We start from the raw sequence: 24,188 nt of genomic DNA on the forward strand, positions 1-24,188 counted from the left end.
TTTATCACACCAACCCCCTTTATTAACCTAAAAAATACCTAAAAATACCTAAAAAATACTTTATTAACCTAAAAAAAATACCTTGGGAGTTGCCATACAATAATGGTCAAAAATATGGAATCTAGTGTTAGCCAAAACTACCAAAAACTCTATTTGGGAACTTACCAGCTCTGTAATACTGAACAAGTTAGGTAACTCTTTAGAAAAAATTCTCCATGTCATTTCTGCACATCTTAGATCATGTTTTACTTTGCACTGTCTCTTCAAGGATGTTATTATAGCAAACAGCCTTGGAAAATACAAAGATTGTTTCCCATTAATGTGGAAGTCAGATTTTATTTATCAGCTAACGAAGATAATAAAGATAATGTCTCCTTCTGGGGCAATGTTGGACAGGTTTGCTAGCAACCTCTTATAAGATTGGGGGTTTCTTAAACTTAGAGTTCCTCTATAGTAACAAACCCCTACATGCAACATTCACCAGGCTACTTTGTATCATCCCAATAGGACTCTAAAGGCAAAGGAGCATGAAGCTCGTTCCATTTGTTATACCATGAGTAATGAAGTCATCTGTCTGTCTCTGTCCTCTGCTACCATCTATGAACATGTGGCTGGCTAATCTGTTAGCTTGCAAGAAGGGTAAGATCTCAGACTTTCCACAGTTCTTGATAAAAACCTCTTTACACTTCAGTTTCCCTTTTACCAACCCATAAAATGGAAAGAAGATGCCTATCTCAGAGTTAGCATGTTAATTAAATGGGGGGAAAATGAGATAATATATATACAATGCTTTAGACCAGTCTGAACCTCATAGCTGGACTCTACAACAGTTTTTGGTGACTTCTGACTGCCTGCTTGTCAAATGCCCTGCTCTCCAACTCTGTTCTCACTGGTGGTTTTGCAATGCTGACACCATAAATCATCCTCTTCTTGAACGTTCCTAATCCCTTGAAAGTCTGTGATTCTGGTTTCCTTCTTACATTTTTTCCTCTCTCTAGTTCCTTCCCAAAATGTCACACTCACACACACACACAGAGGAATTTACAAAAGGAGGTGTTTTGCAAATGTTTTAAGACAGTTCTAAATTCTACAAAATATTAATTAGTGACACAACAATAGCAGCCAACAGGTTTTTCTAAAATGGAGGAAAGGAAAAGCAGTAATCAGAATGAGGGGAGGAAGAGAGTCACGAGATCTTAATCAAAAGGGGACAAGAGTTATAAGACATCTGTGATATTCTGTGTTACTCACTTATACAATATTTATCATTCTATTATTCTCCAATGTCCAATCTTAATTAAATATTTGCAAAAAAAATTACTAGAAAGAAAACAATAGAAACGGTGGCTGTAAGCTATATAACCAAATGCCACTATAGAACTTAAACTTTGGCTTCATGAAAATTCAAGGTATAGAAAATTCTTAGCATTAGCCTTACATAACTCTGTGTCAGCCTTAGATCACCCCTTACTTGATCTGATAAGCTTACCTGTAACAAAAAATCGAAGAGTGCCAGCTTGGACCACTCGTAGTGATGTATTTCAGTACAACCCCATTCAGGCTTAGGTACTCGGCCATTCTGCCAACACTTCTGTTTCAACAACTGTTGGTAAGTTCCCCAGGTGAGCTTAACAGAAGAGTGGGTCTCATTACTTGTTGGAGATAAAGATGAGTCCCAGAGAATGAGAGGGCATGGTCGGCCATCTATAAAATCCAAACAAACAAACAAATTTGCTTTAGTATGTTCAGCATGACTCAGTGTGAGATTTTAGACAGTCACTCATAGCTTTGCCCTCTCACCTCCCAAATGCAAGAGTTTGATTAGATGATATTTCAAGGTCCCTCTTAGGCAATGAAAGGAAAGATTTTTGAGACGAGATGTTTTATTGATGTGGCACAGGAATAAGCCACTAATTACCAATAACAACGTCCTTTGGTTAATGTGGTTTTATTCCACTTCTAAAAGCAAACACCACGAAAAGGGAAAGAATCTAGGTGTTTATAATCATCTATTCAATGTCTGAGCGGAGCTGCTCTCTATATGTAATAACAACTGTCTGATTTTCTGGGGCCACAGAAAAAGAATTTTTGGAAGTCACAAATTTAAAAGTGAAATTGCATGGCTCACACCAGCCACCACCATAATTTCCAAAGAAATAAAAAAGAAGCAAGATGGAAACTTTTTGTCTCTTTTGGTGGAAACAGTAGTGCTCTTGGTAATGGATCATTTATTCACACATAACCTCACGAAATGCATTTAAGCAAATGTATTTCTTCAACTGCATGCACACAGACAATACGTTAAAAAAAAAAAACTATCATTCTAATTGTTTTTGTCTCACTCTTGAGAGTTTAGAAAGGCCACTGCTAGACTGTACCAAGAATGATGAGCCCAAGTAAAGTCATAAACAGGGAAGATCACGAAGGTCCATTAAATGATACTTCAAGCTTAAAACAAATGACATCACTTTCCAGCCCCCATTTCTGCCAAATAAAGTCACTGACAGATGATGTTAAGCAGCTTTGCTTCTAAGTTAAAAATCAGAATGATGCTCTTGGGGAGAAAAAAAGTCACAAAGATCTGGAAAAGCCCACTTAACTCATTCTTAACAGGCCTGGACAACAGAAGCCTCTGAAATTATGACTGGAATGTCTAAGACACATCACAGGAATTTTTAAAAGTCCTTTTAAATAACCTGAGAGGCTCTTGATCTATGACTGTATTCCTTTGGTTAAAGACATTTATTTTACCATCTTGCTTATTTGCCTTTTGTAGAGTTCTTATCTCTGTCTGGTCTTTACTACAGGAAACTGCCGTCTTCTCTAACCTCTTTTGAATTTGCTATTACAGTGACCTCAATAACTTTGGTAGCGTTCACAGATCACATGCATTCCAGTTTTATTCGAAAGAAAAATCTTCTTCCTTTTAGCCTTGGAATTTCAGCCTAGGACTTTTATGCAAGAAGTCCTTTAGATTTGGGGAAGCATGCCACAGTCACTGACACACAATTAAGAAAAAAAATAGAGAAAGAACATAGATCTAAACTAAAGAACTTCATTTTTAACACCATAACCACTTTTCTTTCCTTTGACTTTCCTAAATGGTTTTGGGGCTGCTCAAAACTAATTGTTTTCTTAGGTAGAAGATAAATATAATTTTAAATGAGTAGACTCCAAATACGACATCAATTTAACAAATAATAATAATAGTAAAGCCCAGGCAAACGCAGTCCATCATGAGTGGGAGACAGGTAGAGACCAATGTCTGTATCAAATATGAGTCCAAATATGAGTGGAAGACAAAACATCACTTGCAAAGATATGTGTACTTCAGACTTCGAAAGATAAACACCAAGAGGTTCTACCCATCGATGTCTCTGGACTAAAGTTATACACAGACGGCACTTTAGATTCTCAGGGCTAGGAAGTATTCAAAGGGAGTTGAAACCTAATCCTGAACCTCAACAACACACATCAATACAGGAGACAGACAGGCGGGCCATTTCCTCAGCAATTCACATGAGGCCCACAGAGAAATAGGGAAATGATTTACATAAACAATTGAAACAGTTAACCTTCTGGGCTGTTTTTCTTTCCTATAAGACATTTGTTTCTTATTTTTAAAGCAATTAAAAACAAATCTACTCATTTCAGGAAATGTGGAAAAACATTAGCATGTAAAACTAAGAAAACAAAAATCATCTATAAGCCCTGGATAGGAGCTTAATAATTGGTTCTGTGATTTATATACTGACTTCTGGTATTTTCCCATCCTTTTCTTTTTCACCTCAAAATGTACACTGTTTTTAGAAACTTAAGAAGTAGAACTTCCGGTGAGAGCTTAGGCTCTGGAATCTTACAGATCTTTTGAAATCTGGTCACCTTACTTCTTAGCTTTGTAACATTAGACAAGTTAAGCAATCTCTCTAAGCCTTGCTTTCATCCTCTGTAAAATGGGGGTGAGAATGTACCTTCCCAAATTGGTTTTTAGGATTAAATGAGCTCTTACATTTGAAGTCCTCAACCTGATGCCTAATGTATATGCACACCCCAGAAACTTCTGCTATAAGTATTACTCTATAGAGACATGATGCAATGACACAATTCATCAGTCTTTGACTGCCTTCATTTGTATATGGAGCATCTACTATGTGCCAAGCATAGTACTAGGAACTGAACCTAAATCAATCAATCAATAAATGCCAATTTCTATTTATTTTCCTGGTGTTTACATTTCAACTGGGGGAAGAGGCAAAAATTATGTGAGGAAAGTAAACTATGTGGGACTACCTTGTATTATACAGTTAGTCATATATACAGTTTGACTGCTTGACTAAATATTTTACCACAAACATTTCTCTTACAATTAAATATTTTTAAATGGCATCAGTTCAACTGTCATATAATAACCTAACCCAGTGGTCAGCACACCCTGTCAAAGGTAGGTAGTAAACATTTTAGGTTTTGAAGGCCGCCTCGTCTCCTTCACAACTATTGACCCAGAAAATGCTTAACTCTGCTGTGGTATGAAAGCAGTCAAAAACAATATATCAGCAGATGGATGTGACTGTTCCAATAAAACTTTATTATAGACATGAAATTTGCATTTCATATCATTTTCAAGTGTCATAAGAAATGTTGTTGTTCTTTTTATTTTTTTCAACGATTTCAAATTGGAGAAAGCATCTGTAGCTCACAAGCCACTCAGAAAGAGGGAAGGGGCCATCTTTGGCCCACAGACTGTTGTCAGTCAGCCCCTGATCTAGTCTTTAAGGATACTGAATTTCATTTGCCATTTCTCTATTTCAGCACATCGAATTTTCTGAATGAAACATTTTCTATACTATTATTTAAAAAGTTGTTCCCAAACTGCCAAAGGGAGCTTTCAGCTACTAGGAGTAATTGGTTTTCAGTTAATATTCTGGGGTTTTCTCCACATCCATCCATGTCCCCTCAGCAAAATATTTTGAATGCTGACCATAACACAAAGATATTCCATCCTGCCCTGCTGGAAATCTGTGTCCCTCAGGCAAGGGAGATTTCCAGAAAGCAAGAAGAAAGCAGGGCAAGTAGTAATTCTCAGGCTGAGCGTGGGTGGGGTGGGTCCTTTGCACACACTGGTCTCCTTCCTGCATCTCAGTGCGTATGGCCGGCCCTCCGGATGATAGTGGTAGTCAGAATGGCTCCAGATTTCAAAGCCATGAGTATGAGTGTGAAAGAATTCCAATTTTTGTAAAATATGACTGTTAGAAGAATTAAGTGAACTTTGATAGATCTGAAGGGATGACAGAAAAATAGCCTCTGAAAACAGGAAACTGGTTAAAGCAACTTATCCTGAAGTGTTTCAGAGATGAGGAGCATTCATCTCTTCACATTCAGGTTTGTCAAAATGATGCAGTACTTCACTCTCCAGAGAAATCTGAAGAGTGAAGAGATAAAATTCTAACTGTCAGAGTGGTGAGAAAGCAGGTTTTAAAAGATATGTGGGTGTTCGTGTGAATTAAAGGTTATACAGCTGCTTTTAAAAATGCGACTTGCCAGCATAAGTTTTTTTTTTCCCAAAATTTGAATATTTCCTTTGATTTTTTATGTTCTCCCAAGTCATTCTCTACCCAAAAGCACAAAGAAGACATCCTTTTGAGAAGATGAACATGAACATTCACTAAGAATGAGTCCTCTGCGCAATCTCCTTTGTCTGGAATTTTTAAACACCCTTCCCTTTGAGCACCGGCTGCCTGGCTGTGTTGAACTGCAGGTGAGCGCTAAGCGTGCTGGCTGGAGTTCTCAGTGTCTGTCTGCATTTGTCAGTGAACAAAAATAAGTAAAAACATTCTGCAGTTCTAAAATCAAAGGTCCTTTCTATCATATGGGCCAAGTTCCGAGACTGTTTCAAGACTCTTTGAAAAGAAGACAAAAAGAAAAGTGGCAGCTCAGCTCAGAGCCCTTCATTAAAACAACTCTCCAGGGTGCCTGGGTGGCTCAGTGGGTTAAAACCTCTGCCTTCCGCTCACATCATGGTCCCAGGATTCTGGGATCGAGCCCCACGTCGGGCTCTCTGCTCGGCAAGGAGCCTGCTTCCTCCTCTCTCTGCCTGTTTCTCTGCCTGCTTGTGATCTCTGTCTATCGAATAAATAAATAAAATCTTTAAAAAAAAAAAAAAACTCTCCAAAATCTATTCAAGAAAACAAAGGCCAATCAAAATTTTAGACTCATCTTTGTTATAAGAAATGAATTCTGTCAGGTTCCACAACAGCTATCAACAGTGCATTGGAGGGAAACCTTAAAGTCTTGGATCTCTAATTGCTAAAGGCAATTATTGGTGTTGCTGTTAACTCCAATGATAGTGTAGCAGGTGTCTAGCTGTTAATGATCCCTTAAGTACTGTCTGTTCTATTTTTCTAGAGTGCCTCTCCCAGTAGGATTTTGGCAATTAAAAGTATTAGATTGAAGTGAAGAAGCAGGTAAGATCTCTTGGCTTAGAGCTGGTAAATGTGAGCAAGTCAGAGAATGTGAGAGAAGATTCCGGGACAGCCCTGAGGAAGAAGACAATTTGAAGGAGTTGATGAAATTTTAATACCGCTCAGGGTTTTAGATATTGTTAATTTACTTATTCAAACAAATTTTTACAATTGTCCTCAAGTGGACCTATTAGTGCCTGGGTTTTAGACGGAAAAAATTCAGTGAGACACAGCAAACATAGAAGCCTCTCAAGATCCCTATCCCTGGTAAGCCCCAGCCTCAGAAACAGAGAAGTTGCACACCTAATGATGATCAGACAAAACTATCTGCCAGTCAAACAAGTGTTTGAAGGGAACAAGTGAAGGACTAACATAAAGATTGAGCTGTCAGTGCAAAGTTAAGAAACGGAGGAATACTGTGCCCTAGAATAGCTATGTGCCGAAATGTCGCAGTTAATAAGGAAAAGAAACTTCGCTGAAAAAGAGCTAAGAATATGCAGTGTGGTAGAAAAAGAAATCACAAATGTTGACTTTACTCCTGACTGATCACTCATCTCCACAGAATATGAGTCAAGTCCCTCAACCACCTTGATTAAAGCACTGAGTTCCCCAAGGTATGAGAAGAGTACCTTCCAAATCTATCTCACAGTTGTGTGAGAATCCAGTGAAATACTGAAAATATAGCCCTGTAAAATATTTAAAAAAACCAAACTTAGGTTTTTATGATTTAAAGAAAGGAGAGGCAGAAGAGAAGCAGAATTCTATAGATTTCATATGTATATGTTCTCTATAGCCAACCAAGTCCTATCTCAGAATAGATTTCTGGCTAATTTAGACAACATTTCTTCAAACAACAAAGAAAAAACATTTATTTAATTACATAACTATTTTTCAGTTTATAACTTGTTTTCTCTAGATTGGACTGAGTTAAAATAATTTCCATATCTCTTTAAGAGTTAGCTAAGTGTGAAGCTGAGGAAACAGGAAAGGAGAACGTCCTGTGACTTCTGCCATCACAAACTACTTAACAATCTAAATCATCAGTTCTACTTTAAAAACATAGCATGCTTCTCTTTTCTGAACCTTTGACTAATGGACAGGAACTTCTGCTTTCTAGGTCTGCCCTGGACTTCTGCTATATATGTAAATGAAATTTCCCAGAAAATTCCTGTCTCAATATTCCATTTAGAAAAACAGAAATCAAATGTGACTTCTGAGAGTGTCACATCTGTGTCACATATGTGAGGATGTGGTCACTGGGCCAGGCTCCAAAAAACAGCCATATTTTATGAACAATGTCCTGGTCACATTAGGGTGACCCAGTCCTGGGCCATTTCATTTTATTAATGTAGATAAAGGAGCCATGAATTCTTGCCCAGGGTGACCTTCCTACAATGCAAAACTCATTATATCACTCCTCTTCTTCAAACCCTTCAATGATTCCCCATTATCTGCAAGATAAAGTCTATGTCCTTACATGACATCAAACCCAGTCACTCTGGAGTACCACAGTTTTATCTCACTTCATTCCCCCCCACAATCCTCCCAAACCCTATCTCCTTCAGAGCTTTGAGATTTCCTAAGCACCTGTGTCTTCACAAGTTTTTCACACATCTATTCTCTCTACCCTTCCGACACCCACCCCATCTCTCACTCCACCCACAGTGACTTTAGATCCAGTTCTGACGCTAGCTCTTCAAGAAGTTTTATAATGCCCCACCCACCCCCCTACGCACACATTCTGAGCTAAATTTTCCTCCTCTATGACTGCAAGATCTCCTCAAAATATCTCCATTGAGGTCTTTGTCATACCCTTTTTGTATGGTGCAGTTGCTTAGCTGTCTTCTACCCTCCAAGCTGAGCATTCTGTGAGAACAGGGACTATTTCATTATTACCTTTGGACCTCCAACTCCTGACATGATATCTGCACCAAAGCAAGCACTCAAAAATATTGGAGAATGGGGGCACCTGGGTGGCTCAGTTGGCTAAGCATCTGCATTTAGCTCCGGTCATATCCCAGGGTCCTGGATCAAGCCCCATGTCTGGCTCTCGGCTCAGCAGGGTGCCTGCTTCTTCCTCTTCCTCTGCCTCTGCCCCTGCTTATCCTCACTCGCTCGCTCTCTCTCTCTCTGTCAAATAAATGAATCTTTTTAAAAAATGTTGGAGAATGAATGGATGAATTTTTCAGAATCCCTCAATTTTCATCTATAGCCCTGAAGTTCCAAGGAATGGTCAATGGGCTCAGAATCGAAGTTTGGTTAATGGGACATCCATTCACATTAAGCTGTGACTGAAGTGCCCTCACTCCCAATTGAGTTAAGAAAGATCAGAAAGAAACTTCACAAACAAAGGCGAGGATATGCAGAAGTTTCCATGACTTGGTTCTATCTAGTCTGTGCTCAACAGTCCATTCCCTGGTCTCCATAACCCTGTGAGTCACTGGAATAATGAAAATGAGGGTGGTGGAAACCTGTCTCTCTCCTCCAGACCCCAGATCGCTGTCTTGAGAAGGGGAATAGTGAGAGAGAGCATGAGCAGGGGGAGGGGCAGAGGGAGAGGGTGAAACAGACTCCCCACAGAGCAGGGACCCTGATGCGGGGCTTGATCCCAGGACCCCAGAATCATGACCTGAGATGAAGGCAGATGCTTAACCCACTGAGCCACCCAAGTGCTAATATGAAAAAAAATATTTTTTATATCAACTCACTTAATTTTCACAACTTCATGAGGTAAGTTCTGTTACCATCATTATTTTTATTGTCATCATCCCCAATATACTAATGAAGAAATAAGGTACACAGAAATTAAGTTAATTTATCCCAGGTAACACAGCCACTTGATCGCAAATGACTACAGTATCGGGATTCAAACTCAGTTACTCTGGATTGTCAGTTACATGAACTGAACTGTGTTCCCCCCAAATTTATATGTGAAAGCCCTCAATACGTCAGAATGTGATGGTATTTGGAGACAGGGCCTTTAGAAAGGCAGTTAAGTTAAAATGAGGCCATTATGGTGGGCCCTAATCCCAAATGTCTGGTGTTGCCATAAAAAGAGATTGAAACACAGACAGACATGGGTGAGGGCACTTACAGCGGAAAGGCCACGTGAGGGCAAAGAGAGAAGGCAGCCATCAGCAAGCCAAGGAGAGAGGTTTCAGAAAAAAAACAAACCTGTGGACACCTTGATCTTAGATTTCCAGCCTCCAGGACTGTGAGAAAATAAAACTATGTGATTTCAGCCACTCCTCCTATGGTATTTTGTGATGGCAACCCTAGAAACCTAATATGACAATCCATGCCCTGAACGACAAAACTATTTGAATCAGAGTGTGCGGCTTCTTCTCCATGTTTAGAACAGTGCCTCACACACACAGAAAGTAAATGTTATCAATTACAATGGGATACAACTGCAATATTCACTCATTCAATGAAATCGGAGTGAGGCTGTCTAGTCCCTCTGCACCTTCATGGTCCTTAGACGGATCCAGAAACAATAACAGATTCAGTCCTAATGGAAAGATCATAACTTTGAGCTCAGGAAGGTTCTAAGTAGGTCCTGGCATCGGTGGTGGATGAAGATTCCCTTCGGGCCACCCAACTGCCACATGGCCCACTGGTGTCAGCTCTAAAAAGGTGACTTTTTGTTCACTGGTGCAGCCCACAGTGACCAGAAGAGCAGCTGGCACAGAGCAGGTGCTCAATAATATATTTCCTAAAAGAAAAAAAGATGACTATGATACTGGAGAAGGGCACAGATTGCACAGAACTGAGAAGCACATGCATTCTTCATGCTATGGTAACTATTCATTGTACTTTCTGTCTGGGCCATGTGTGGGATCAAGGGACAAGCCGCAGAAGCATGGCAGAGAAGGTTACCAGGTCCCCTCACTTGTTTAGGAAAGTATGTAGTAAACAAACAAGAGGATCCTGGAACACAGTGCCACCCTGAGCGGATGCTCAGCAAACTTTTGTTCACCAGTGAATGAAAAGTATTAAGCTCACCAGCTCAATTTGATTGCTAATGAAATACTCTTGGGACTTTTCTGGTAACACAATGTGTTTTCAATCCAGATTTTAACAATGAAACGTGATTCCTAGACTCCCAAAGAAATCTTTGAAGAACATTTGTACAAATGTCCAAGGCTTTAGGATTTTGAGTCATTGTAGCTCCTGGTTGTGGGGGCATCTGGATTATTTTCATAACTCCTGCAAAAGGTTTCTGTCCTTACCTGAGAACCTGAAACAACGTGAAATTGGCAGGTGCCATCTCCCTGCTCTGGCTACCGCCCCATTACCCAGCAAATGCGGTGCTACCTACATGTCCTCAAAAAGAGAGTGGAAAATATGCACTGGATTTCTCCTACTTTATCATAAAATGAGGAGATGCCAGTTGGAAAACAGTGAGCAACTTGGGATCCACAATGAATTTAAATGGAAGTGGATGGGGCGCCTGCAGTTTGTCATGGAAGCAGCCTTGACATACAGAATTCCTGGAACTAGGCTACCTTAATTCGGTGTGACAGCTCTGTGGCAATAAAGCAGCATCTTAAAAATAAAGCATACATAATGTATCTCCCATACTGGGCATGAAAAATAGTACAATGCTTAAATGCTACCAAAATTGTGTCCCTTGGGATTCATTCACATTACTGAGCAGACTTTGAGGGAAGCTTTGGCAAAGCTGCTCAAGCAAAGATCACAGAGGGGTGCTGGGTTTTCTTATGCTCTTGACTTTTATGTAGATGTAGTCTGCTTTTCTAATCTTAGGTAAACAGTTCAAAATATTTTGTTAAAATAATTAAATGTATCAGCACCATAGAGTATCTGGTGACCCTTGAAACTTTTGCAAGGATAGTTTGGCAGAAAACACACCAATATATTCAGTCATGTTTGTATAATCATTTATGGTAAAACAAGAAAATCTAGTAAGCATTGGCTTGCATTAAAAAAAAAAAAAGAAAGAAAAAGAAATTCTTGCAAAAGTATTCAGAGTGGTATGTTATACTTCCTTTTAACAAAATATCACCCATGTTCAGTTGTTGAATTGAAAACAGAAATTGAGTAGAAACAGTAGTGATAAATCAGAAATAACCAGGCTAAAATTTGCCCATTTTTGCCACTATCCCATAACTATACCAAGTTATATCTTAGAGGTGATGTGGGTTAAAAGAATCAACTTAAGCAGATTTTAGGTATCAGACAGAATGGTTACACATTTCAGTTTCATTGCTCACTACTGTCCTTGGGCAAATTTCATAATCTTTCTGAATCTCAGTATTCTCATATGTCAAGTATCGATAGTATCTTCTTTACAGAATGATAAAGTGATGCATTGGCTCATAATACCAAATGTGTTGTAGGAGCTGGGTGATGTATAGCAGTAGATTCCTTACAAATTCACAGTTGAAGAAGATATCATTGTTGCAGAAATTGATTTTTTTTAAAAGCCCTTTGATGCTGTCTTTCCATTCAATTTTGCATTTCCCACGTAGATATGCACAAGAGGAGACTCTGTTCCAGTGACAATTGCTAGATTTTGTAGCATGGTACACCACTAGTACTCCCTATCTAATTACAACCTTCCTTCTCCCTAAGGACACCATTCTCATTTTCTGGGTTATCTCTGGAGTCGCAGAACATGGTCTGATATAGAGCACCAGGTCAGTGAGTCCATGGATTTCACATACATACTTTTTGTATTCAAGGAGAATCAGATACAGTTCATCAAGATATACAACCAAAAACCTGTCCTAAGCTAACCTGAGCTAGTGGGTCTCTGCTGGTAGGATCACCCACAACAGTTTTATTAATTAAAAAAACAAACAAACAAAACCTAAAGATGAGCTCTATAGCTGAGACTTCAGACTCAATCAACAGAAAGATTCACCTGAGAGGTTGGGTGCAGGTAGACCATTTAATTGTAGCATTGGATTTTCTCATTAAAAAATTTTTCTACTGCAAAGATTTCTTAAAAAGATTTACTGAGATAAGCCAAATATCTGTATTTTTTTTAAGATTTTATTTGTTTATTTGACAGACAGAGATCACAAGTAGACAGAGAGGCAGGCAGAGAGAGAGAGAGAGAGAGAGAGGGAAGCAGGCTCCCTGCTGAGCAGAGATCCCGATGCGGGACTCGATCCCAGGACCCTGAGATCATGACCTGAGCCGAAGGCAGCGGCTTAACCCACTGAGCCACCCAGGCACCCGCCAAATATCTGTATTTGATTCATAATACAAACTAGCTATGTTCTTGGTTCTGGGCATGAATTTATTTTCACAAACATTAATCAAAAGTCAGAGAACAGAAACAACACTTAGGGCAGGATTACTTACAGGATTTTCCGGCCACTCAATCTCCCATATATTAAAAAATTTATTCTTAGACCAAGCCAGATCATCAGAGGAAATACATACCTAAAATAATCCAACAGTTCCTCCTACAGAAAACCCATCATCAAATTACATTACAGTGTAAGACCCGCAGACCACATTGATGGTCCTCACAAGAATAAGCTCTATAAATCTCATTATTTGCATAACACAGAGGTTGCCAAAGACATTTTTCATTACCTCTAGAGTGAGCTCTTTATAAGATCCTCCAGGAGAAATCTCAGCATGACTTTAAGTCTAAAAATGGTCGTACTTGTCTCCTGAGTATTGGAAGTGGAAGCAAATACAGATTTACTGTTAAGAATCAGTAGAACACGGGGAGCATCTGTGACTCAGTGGGTTAAGCCTCTGCCTTCGGCTCAGGTCATGGTTTCAAGGTCCTGGAATCAAGCCCCACATCGGGCTCTCTGCTCAGAGGGAAGCCGGCTTACCCCCCACCTTTCTGCCTGCCTTTCTGTCTACTTGTGATGCTATCCATCAAATAAATAAATAAAATCTTTTTTTAAAAAATCAGTAGAACAAGCCAAGATGTATTCCTGCATTCATTCAAAAATATTTATTTATTTATTTTCCAATTTATTTATTTTCAGAAAAACAGTATTCATTATTTTTTCACCACACCCAGTGCTCCATGCAAGCCGTGCCCTCTATAATACCCACCACCTGGTACCCCAACCTCCCACCCCCCCGCCAAAAATATTTATTGAACACCTACTCTGTGCCAGATTCTCCACTAGGATCTAGAAATGATAAACAAGACAGGAAATGTTTCTGCCTTCACAGACCTAGAGACTAGTGGAAATTAAAAGATGATTAAACAAGTAACTACAATACAAAGAGATGCTATAAAATGAACCAGAGGGGCACCTGGGTAGCTCAGTGGGTTAAGCCTCTGCCTTCAGCTCAGGTCGTGAACTTCGTGTCCTGGGATTGAGCCCTGCATCAGGCTCCCTGCTCGGTGCGGAGCCTGCTTCCCCCACTCTCTGCCTCCCTCTCTGCCTACTTATCATCTTTGTCTGTCAAATAAATAAATAAAATCTTAAAAAAACTAAATGAACCAAAAATGGGTCCTGGCCAACTAGGTAAGATCTATCATCTCCTTAGGTAGACAGGGAGCCTGAAATAAATCTAAGCTTGTACCAAAAGAAGAATAAGAGGATGCTAGGGGAAAATAAACCCTTCTGTGGAAATCAGGAGAGGAAAGACCTGTCAAGAAAACCCTAGAAATCGGTGGATAGAGAGAGATACCAAGAACCTAAGATTGTCTATATATCTCCTACCATGACCAGCACTGATCTATTTATGCACTTTACACCAATATAATAGCCTACATGAGTAGAACTATATTGTGTAGAGTGTTCATAACTATATTTAAATCATGTCACAGATTCCTGAGGAAATTGGCCTGATTTTATGTCTCTAAATAACTACATAGAAGGTATCAAAGAAAAAAACAAAGAGAGATTTAGTATTGTTTGAGAAATAATCTTAGGTAACTCATCACACTGAGAGTCATATTGATACAACTTTTGTTTCTTTTCATCACTGCTTAGGTCCAAAATGAGAGAAGAATACCAAGATATATTGGGATTATAAAACCAGTCCTTTAAATTGAGTACAACTGCCCTCTTGATCCTGACAAATGCTGAATATTCAGGGGTGCCTGGGAGGCTCAGAGGGTTAAGCGACCAACTCTCGATTTCAGCTCAGGTCATGATTTCAGGGTTGTGGGATCCAGTCCTGTGTCAGGCTCCATGCTCAGCAGGGAGTGTGCTTGAGATTCTCTCTCAACCCCTGCCTCTGCCCCACATCCCACCTCTCTATCTCATTTGCTCTAAACAAATAAATAAATATGTGTGTGTGTGTATAAAATACATATTTTTTTAAAATCCTGGATATTAAGAGCAAAAAATAAGTATATACAAGGAATCCCAATATTGAAAAGTTTAATTAAACAATCAAGAGACCAGTGTTCTAGACCTGGTTATGTCATATAAAGACATGATATGTGAGGCTTGGAGGCCATGTAAGTAACTCAGTGAACTTGGTACCTCATGTATATAGTGTAGTAACATAAATAGACAATATTTATTGAAGATCTACTGGGTGAAAATTACTCATTCCACTTGCTTTTCATGTATTAACTAACAATAACTTCATCAGGTAAGTACTATTGTCCTTTTATAGCTAAGGAAACTGAGGCATTCAGAGATACTGTAACACTTCTGGCTCACATGGTTGGTAAATTCAAACTCATTCAGAACAGTTCCAAGTTCCTACCCATTATTTAATTCTCCCAACTTCCACCCAAGAGTATCCCAAGGAAGTACCATATTGGAGTATCATACCTCAGGATCTATTCACCTTCTCTACCCAGGTGCCTTTATGACATGATAGTGAATGGGTAATAAGACTGACCCTATGCTATGACATACTTTGCCAAGACAGACTTGGTAGATGCCTGTTATCTCCATGCACACCAGTATCTTCTTTTACTCTGGGGTGTTCTGCTTTGGATGATAAGTTATACAGTCACCTAAACCCAGTGGTTTAGAGCTTAAGTTCTGCTTAAGCAGAATCTACCTTATAGGTAGGATCTACCTTATAGCTTAGTTGTGAGAAATATAGGCATGTATCAGCTATATGAATCAATTAGTATAATGCCTAGCAAATAGTGAGCACCCAAGAAAAATGAGTTTTAACCAATATTTTATTAAATGTTTGGGAGGTTATTGCACATCTGCCTAATCATGGTGGACTATTTTGTGAACTTGAGACATCAAAACATACCTGTGAGACTGAAGCACTTAGACATGGACCCGGATAAGTAAGGAATGTCAAGTCTTTGTAAGTAAATCACTGGTACTTCTAGAAGTACCCATTGTAAGACTAAATTATAACCCTAAAGCCATTGAAAATACAGATTAGTTCTTGGCCACTCCCAAGAATTTTAATACATTCCATTCTGGACTCCATAAAATGCTAAATTTTATGATGATGAAAAAATAAGAAAATATTCTTTGAGCTTATAATTCCCTTGTGGTCCTTTCTAGTCTCTTGGGCCAGTCTCAATTCATACCAGCAAATTCTGGGCTTATTCTGCTTTCAAACACAAACCACTGACCCACACTGTATTCAAAGCCTGGAACAGCCTCAGGATTCAGAAAATATCCTCCATACGGTGTGAGCACAGCCACAGACCACCCCCTTTGCCTGACACCCAAGTGACTGGCTATATAACCCAGAACCTGCCAAAATGTTTGTCACCTGACAGAGTCTTAGAAATCAAGCTCAATAAATTTTAGTCATGGGCTCGAAGAAACCATATACCTAGTTAGTATATACTGAACAAATTACCTGGTTTCATTTCATTTTCTTTGTAAAACTAAGGGAGTTAAATCAATTGTAAAAGAACCAAAGGGTCTAGTCACCAGGGTGACTCAGTTGGTCCAAGCAACTGCCTTCAGCTCAGGTCATGATCCCAGAGTCCCTGGATCTGGTCTGGCATCAGGCTCCAATCCGCTTCTCCCTCTGACCCTCTCCCACTTTTGTGGTCTCTCTCATTCTCTCTCTCCCAAATAAATAAAATCTTAAAAAAAAAAAATCAAAGGGTCAAATCTAACATGGTCTGACTCTGGGCCTTTTAAAAAGTTTCCATCTGCTGAAGAAAGATAACCCCCTCTCCCTTTTACTTTTAAAAACTCCTAAGGAATGAAATTCTACTTACTTCCATAGTAACCTCTCTAATAACATGCCTGACTGTCAGCAAGTTCTTTGCCTCCACCCGGCTTCCTCTTCTCATCATGCAAATTGCCACTGGCTTTAATTAGATTTAATAAGCCACTGGGAAATGCAGTGAGGGAAAAGGAGAGCAAAGATTACACAGTGTGGGCTTACCCTTGCATGTTGAGTACAGCATTTCCCTGGAGCGCTCATATCCTCCCAAAGTTGGGAAAATAAAGAACGCCAAACGTATGGAAAGACATGCTGCTGCTGTCCAAATGTGAGACGTGGGTGGAGAAAATCATTTCGAAAGAGAGACTGAGGGAAAAGAGGAAAATCAACCCAAATCCCCAACAGCTGCAAATCACGAAGCATGTGAAGCTGTTACCTTGGATGAACTCTGATTTCCTGCTCACAGACGGCAGGGTCCTGTTGAGCCCAAGGATCCTGTCCAGGTGGAAGGCAAACACCTCACTCATGTCCAAAGGCTGCTTGAGTAGTCCACAGGGACTGGGGCCACAGCGGGGCACAGAGCCAGCAGAGCTCCCCTCCAGCACCAGCAAGTGCGCTCCACTTTTAGAGGACACAGGCTGAAGACCTGCCACTGCACCATCCGCCAACAGGCGCATTCGGAGGATGTCTTCTTTGCTCATCCACGAGGGGGCGCTCTCACTGTAGATCCTAATGTTGCTCTCCTGGGTCTTGGGCCGCTGAAAATCTGAGCCCCCAACTTGCACTCCGGATCCCCGTATCAACCTCCAGGGTCGTTCCCCAACCTTGGCCAGGTTTCCTCCCTGGACGTACCCAGGCACTTCAGCATCAGCATCCTGTGGCTGAAGGGATGGTCCAACCAAAGCCTCCTGTCCCAAGGCTGGCGAGGCCACTGCGTACTTCTTCCTGCGCTTGGGTTTCACTGTGCCTCGGATATTGGCAGGCTTGCTGCGCTTGGAGCGTAGGGTAATGTACACCACATTGAGCTGCAGCGTTGTCCCATTGCCCTGGGACTCTGGAGGGGCCAAGGTACCATCCAAGGGTATCTCAGGAAAGGGTGCCTCGGCGGTGTCGCGGCTCTGGTGCGGCCCCTTTTCTGCTGCCCTTCCTTGCTGGAGAGAGGCACGTCCCACCTGGCTCACCAGAAAGCCCAGGTAGATGGCGCAGGCAGTGCCCAGCAGGATGTTCCTCCGGGTCCTTGGCCGCCGGCCGCTCCAGAGTTTACGCACCCGCGGGACACACAGGGAGCAGATGAACCAGTTTATAAGTTGCCCTGGCTTGTCTGGACAGGTCATTTCTCTGCTGCATCCACATGTTGAACAGAGTTTAAAGTCTGCAGTTCGTTCCTGCTGACATGATGCATGGTTTCCTGAATTCAGCTGTCGCCTCCTCTTCGGTATATAAGTGGTCTCCAGTGGGTAGGGTAGAGGTGGAAGTAAAGGGCTGGTGATGAAGTTGGGAATGTTTCTGACACTCGCGGCAGCAAACCTTTTAAACTCCTATCAGCTTCCCCAAGGAGAAGTGTGGCTTGTTTCTGGGAATGAATGGAAACAGAGTTAACTGAGTCACAATCTCAAACTAGTTCAGTTCCTCTTCAACAGTAAAGAAAAAGAGTAACCCTTTCCTTTCATAAATACCACCACCATGATTTTTTTTAATTATGTTTAAAAAGAGAAATGGGACAATATAGAGTCAATATTCAGTTTAAACTAGTGAAAACAAACCACGAAAATCTTAGAATATTTTATAACTTGTAGGTAGAGTAGTTTAATTTGACTCTGAAAGAAAAACATTAAAATCTGACAAACCCTTTTTGAAATTTAGAAATGATTTCAGACAAGGGATAGACGGTGTTTAAAAACAATCTATAGGCATCACATTTTTATTTTTTAAAGTTCTGCATTACAGATTGGGCAGAAGCACCAAGTATTAACATTCAAATTCAGAAACAGTTTCTCTTAATCTGATGGTACAACTTTTTCCTCACTGTAAGTTTCATCATCTCTACATAAAGAATGATCTCAATATAAAGCCAAATGTCCATATATCTCAGAAGAAGTTACATTTTTTCAGTCACACACACAGAAACACAAAACACAAATCCAACTGCCTTTCATTCCTTTTCTTCCCACAAAAGTCAGCTGAAAGAAAATAAAGGGATCTCTAGCTTTCTCTCTCTCTCTTTTTTTTTACATTACTAAAAAGAAGAACTCATAAGCAACCTTACTTACACAGCTGGCCCGTGCTTGGCTCCAGGAAGAATGTAATCCCTGACTGTAATGCAAAGAACTTTTAAAGGCTGAGGCATGTAAGTAGAACATATTTCATGGTCAAGAGTGTTCCACATTTCAAATATCTCAGCTCAGCTTTAAAAGCTCTCTTGAAAACTCCTGATTGCAAAGCAAAACGGTTACTTGTCAACTGGCTATTGGTAGCCCAGTTTTAAGACACACAAGGTTGGTTTTTTTTTTATAGTTTAAAAAATAAACTTTAATTTTAAGATCTGAAAAAACAAAAGCCAAAGCCGTACAGAAGCAGTGTTCATTCAAATAATTTTCCACTTATTTTTAACCCCTGGGAGCCCTCTAGTGTCCTGTTTGGAAACGGACTCAGAAATTTCAGTCTCACGGTATTAAAAAGGATTGAAAGTGTTTGCTAGCAGCAGCAGGATAAATACCTTATAAAAGGAGGAATGTCATAACCCTGCTGTCCATCCCAGGTAGCGGGGGAGTGGAGCACCAAAGTTCCCAGCGACTACGACTCATCTTACCATCTTGACTGTTTACAGAACATTTGTCTCCCACCACTCCTGAGAAGGCCTAGAGGTTCATAAAAAGGTAAGAAAGGGTTAACTTAAATGAGGAAAAAAATAGACCGGTGAGATAAGAGTGCACCCAGATAGAAGAAGACATTTATAGAGAGCTCTTACACGGTGCAACAGCTCACAAAGAGAAGTCATGGATTCCCTCTGATTGGAGGTTGTCTTTAAAAACAGGTTAGTAATTGGCTTGGGGAGTTTGCATGTCCTGACACAAACGCAGGGTAAATGACCTCTGGGTCTCGCTTAAGCTCATTCTTTTTGCTTCAAAGGCAGATAGAATCAGAAGGTAGGAAGGTGACAGGGATTGTGGGTCTCACTGGAAAAGAAGTTTGTGATACTGGGAGGCCAGTAAAAGATTAGCATATGGTGTAGAATCGTAAAAACACTACATTTTATAATGAAAAAAAAAAACCAGATCAAGGGGATTGAAACATAGAGAAAAGGAAAGAATAAGCTTCCAAGTGATTAAAATGCTCAAAAAGTATAATACAGCTGTTACTTTAACACTCGAACTCTCTCCCGTCTTCTTTTTTAAAAGTTCTGCCACATGGAGAAAAGAGAGGAACAATTCCAATATTGACAATGGTCTAGAAGTACCTGTGGATTCTGGCTAAACTTCATGAGACTGTAAGCATTTTTCCAGAAGCATTTTTCTTTGTGTTCCAAAACTCTTAAAGCTCACTTGAATTATTTTCTAGGTAGTAACTGTTAACTTCATGAAAGGAAACCATGAGAGACTTGTTTTATTATAATGATATTAGGGGTACCTGGGTGGCTCAACCATTTAAGACTTTGCCTTCCATTCAGGTCATGATCCCAGGGTCCTTGGATCGAGTCCCACGTCAGGCTCCCTGCTCAGCGGGGAGTCGGCTTCTCTCTCTGCACCTCCCTCTGCTCATGCTCTCTCTCTCACTCACTTTCTCTCTCTCAAATACACAAGTACAATCTTTTAAAAATATTGCAATGATATTATTCTCACATACCAAGAAGAATAACTGACCTGATTCCAAAAATTAAAAGTGCTTCTTAAATTAAAGGCAGAAGCCAAGTTATAACAGGCAAAAGCCTCATTGGCTGTTTCTAAATTAACTTCTTTAGTAAAGAAATGTTTCAGAAATAGACGAGAGTTGTATGAGTTGGTAAATTTGCTTGACTGACCCTCACACCAACAGAAGTCTTTTTATTAGAAGACCAGCACACTGCCTCCTCTTACAGCCTAAAAATGAGGAGTAGAGGCTAAAGGGTAGGCTATTTAAAGAATGGGCTCCAGAGGGAAAAAGACTGGCTCCTAATCATCTTTGGCCTTCTAGCTGTAGTCCCTTATGACGAATAGCCTTACCTCTCTAGCCTCAGTTTCCCTAAGAGAAGACTAATAATAGCACTTACCGCACAAGTTTCTTGTGATGGTTAAATGAGGTAACGGTGACAGAATGATCATTTGAAAGATTAGTCAATATTTTTTAAAAAAGATTTTATTTATTTATTTGACGGAGAGAAATCACAAGTAGATGGAGAGGCAAGCAGAGAGAAAGAGGGAAGCAGGCTCCCTGCTGAGCAGAGATCCCAATGCGGGACTCGATCCCCGGACCCTGAGATCATGACCTGAGCCGAAGGCAGCGGCTTAACCCACTGAGCCACCCAGGCGCCCCTAGTCAATATTTTTTATTTCCTCAGCACCTTACTAAACTTCTCAGAGACCCTTCTCCAAGCCCAGGCAGCTTGACAGGGAATCACCGCCTCATCAAAGGGGAAGCTATCATCACATAATTAGGAACATGCTCACTGAATCATTGGAGTAGTCAATATATGGATATAACCAACATAGTGGACAAGAATGTTCATCAGATGTTACCAGAAACAATTCTCACTGGGGCGCCTGGGTGGCTCCGTCAGTTAAGGGTTGGACTCTTGATTTAGGCTCAGGTCATGATCTTGGGATCTTGAGATTGAGCCCCTGTGTCCCGCTCTGCTCTCAGCGGGGAATCTGCTTAGGATTCTCTCTCCCTCTCCTTCTGCCTCTGCCCCTTTCCCATCCCCACACCCCCGACTCAGTCACTTCCTGTCTCTCCCCTTCTCTAAAAAAGAAAAGAAAAGAAAGAAAAACCATTTTCCTCATTCTCCCCACTACCTATTCAAACTTGCATTGTGTCCTAGTAGAACTTTCCAACTTCCTTGCATAAAAATGCAGGCGTGGTTTTTCTAGTCATACTTAGATTTTTTTAAATGTCTCCACTTATTTTAGTCACACACACATACACACACACACACACACACACAACTGCATGAAAACTAATCAAATGTTTGATCTAAACATAGTCAACATTTTTAAAATTTCTCTTAAGTTTTAAGTATTTTCCTTTTCCAGAAATTAGCTGTCCCTCAAAAAGCATAGCAAAAGCCTACTGAAAGGGGGGAGAAGAAATCACCCATGCACTGTTTGTTTCTTTGTTTTTACTGTCTAGACCTTCTTCCTCACCTACATACCCACTCACCCCACTCTGGGTCTGTCTCTGGCTATTCCAGACTTAAAGGGTAGCGGAGATGTAAAAGTAGTAACTACAGTGGAAAGATTCTTGCGACTCCCTTATATTGTCATGAATTGGTTTATAAGCTCTCCGGGCTTAGCACAGGTATATAAAGCTGACCATCTGGTGAGCATTTTGCAGTTTCTTCAAAAACATCACTGTGACTGTCTCTCCTCAGCCTGTTGGGTTCTGGCAGCCCTCTGCCCTGTTGAGGTCACATTCTCTCTTCAGGCCGTTCTCTTGGACAGCATTTAAAATGGCCAGTGGGTGGCTTTCTCATGTGAGCGTGTCTGCATCACCCGCAAGTGATCTGATACACAGAGTCACCATCAGTTGCCTCAGCGACCTCAGGCTATCTATTTCCCTTGGCATGGTGGACCCTCATTTTGGGATGGGGAAGCAACTACCATCTATTGCTCATGGTCCAGGTTGAAACTGAAAGGTATTTTCTACCCCCAAGCTCAAGAGAGAAGTTTAATTTCATTTTAGAAAAATAAACCGGGATGCCTGGGTGGCTTAGTGGGTTAAAGCCTCTGCCTTCGGCTCAGGTCATGATCCCAGGGTCCTGGGATCAAGCTCCGAGTCGGGCTCTCTGTTCAGCAGGGAGCCTGCTTCCCTTCCTCTCTCTCTGCCTGCCTCTCTGGCCTACTTGTACTGTCTGTCTGTCAAATAAATAAATAAAATCTTAAAAAAAAGAAAGAAAGAAAGAAAGAAAAATAAACCTAAATTCCTTGAATGCATAATAGCTCAAAAGTTTGTTGTCACAATATAACATTCACATGTAACACATATATATGTGTTCACATATAACACTGCAAATGTTTTTTATTGGTATTAATATTGGATCAGAGAGATCATATCCTCATACCTAAAGTACTTTCTTTTCATTAAAAAAAAAAATCCATGAGGAAAACAAAGCAGAAAGGTAGATAACAAGACCATGATATGGCTCATTAAAATTACCAGGGAAACTTTTTGTACCTTTAAGGAGGCAAAAGCGGGTAACAAGAAGCAACGGGAGCAGGGTCCAGAGCCTCTGGCGGTGTTCGATTTCTCCACCTATATGGTATTTAGGAAAAGATGTTTATTTTGAGACATTTTGTTGACTATACACTTACAATTTATGAAACAGGTGGTAGGTAAATAAATATTCTTCTTATATACTTTGTATCTTGCTTATGTTCTACATCTATATAGAAAAGGGGTAGAAGTAGTAATTTTTTTAGATCTCAGATAATTTTTTTAATTTAGTTTTATTTTTTCAGTGTTCCAGGATTCATTGTTTATGCACTACACCCAGAAGTAATAATTTTTTACATATTTTTATTTACAATGAAGAGTTCATGATATCTTCAACATTTAAAATTAAAGAAGCTAAGCAAAATAAAATCATTGAAAATTTTAAAAATATATAGATACCTAGGCCCCATCCACCTCCCCAGAGATTCTAGTTTAATTGATCTGAGGTAGAACCCAGCAATCCAAACTTGGAAAGACTTCCAGTGTGGGGGGTTATAATTCACTTTTCTAAAAGCTAAATGGTTAGTTTCAGAAGGAAATTAACACCTTCTTGCCATCAGGTGATAAGTCTAAGGTTTCACTGGCAGTAAAATAATCTTTAAATCCTCCAAGGCTTCCAGTTGTAAGCACTGAGTGCGGTAAAGACTGCTTCTCCTTCAGGCTAGGAGAACTCCAGGACAAGATTGGACAGTGCATAGGGCTCCAGATCTGTCATTCACATTACTCACATTTCTCATTTCTCCACTCCTGTCAGGTGTACCTTTTGTGCCTACTGTGGGCTCAAGCTCAGCCACCTTCTCAGAGCCATTCAGAAAATGAAGAGGAAAAAAATCTAAGGGCTCCAGTCATAGAGAAACTAAGTATCACGCTTTTCCTTGCTGTTGTGGACTCATGTTTGTTACATAGATTACAGACCTACAAAGGAACACCTTATTCCTAGCTCTGTGCTGACCAGACCTTTTCGCTAGGTCCCTAACCCTTGCTCACAGCCTTCCCCACTCTCTAGGACCTATAGCTGTTCTAGAACTATAATCCTGGCTTGAGCCTAAGTTCTTAGGTACCACCTCTGTCTTGCTTGTGATATGGAATTTGCAGTATTTTTGCTATCCATTCTAACACCAGGCCTGGGCAGCCCCAACCTGGCATGTCCAGACACTGTAGAATTCTCAGGCTTACAATCTGTGAAATGTTGTCATAAAGGTGTTTGACTGGGGTGCCTGGGCGACTCAGTCTGTTGAGCATCTAGCTCTTGATTTC

General features: G+C 40.3%; 1 protein-coding gene and 1 long non-coding RNA gene across 4 annotated transcripts in view; one reads left to right on the forward strand and one right to left on the reverse strand.

Moving 5' to 3' along the window:
* GASK1B (golgi associated kinase 1B) overlaps nucleotides 1-19,355 on the reverse strand; it is a 49,545-nt gene extending 30,190 nt beyond the window's left edge. The window contains exons 1-3 of one of the 3 annotated variants that reach the window (XM_044224704.1): nucleotides 19,243-19,355; nucleotides 16,963-18,099; nucleotides 1,490-1,704 (exon numbers count right to left, since the gene is read on the reverse strand). In XM_044224704.1, the coding sequence (XP_044080639.1) occupies nucleotides 1,490-1,704; nucleotides 16,963-17,860 (1,113 nt within the window). In that variant the 5' untranslated portion in view covers nucleotides 17,861-18,099; nucleotides 19,243-19,355. Of the gene's footprint in view, nucleotides 1-1,489; nucleotides 1,705-16,962; nucleotides 18,100-18,792; nucleotides 19,111-19,242 lie in introns of those variants that run through there. The other 2 variants (XM_044224703.1, XM_044224705.1) reach the window with 2 other exon arrangements.
* A 136-nt stretch (nucleotides 19,356-19,491) lies between these two features.
* LOC122889506 lies at nucleotides 19,492-23,774 on the forward strand. Its single transcript, XR_006380929.1, has 3 exons — nucleotides 19,492-19,560; nucleotides 19,925-20,013; nucleotides 23,686-23,774. It is a non-coding gene; the product is annotated as an uncharacterized LOC122889506 (long non-coding RNA).
* Nucleotides 23,775-24,188: the final 414 nt, after the last annotated feature.

The sequence above is a fragment of the Neovison vison genome, chromosome 11 (assembly GCF_020171115.1).
Source record: "Neovison vison isolate M4711 chromosome 11, ASM_NN_V1, whole genome shotgun sequence".
NCBI lineage: Eukaryota > Metazoa > Chordata > Mammalia > Carnivora > Mustelidae > Neogale > Neogale vison.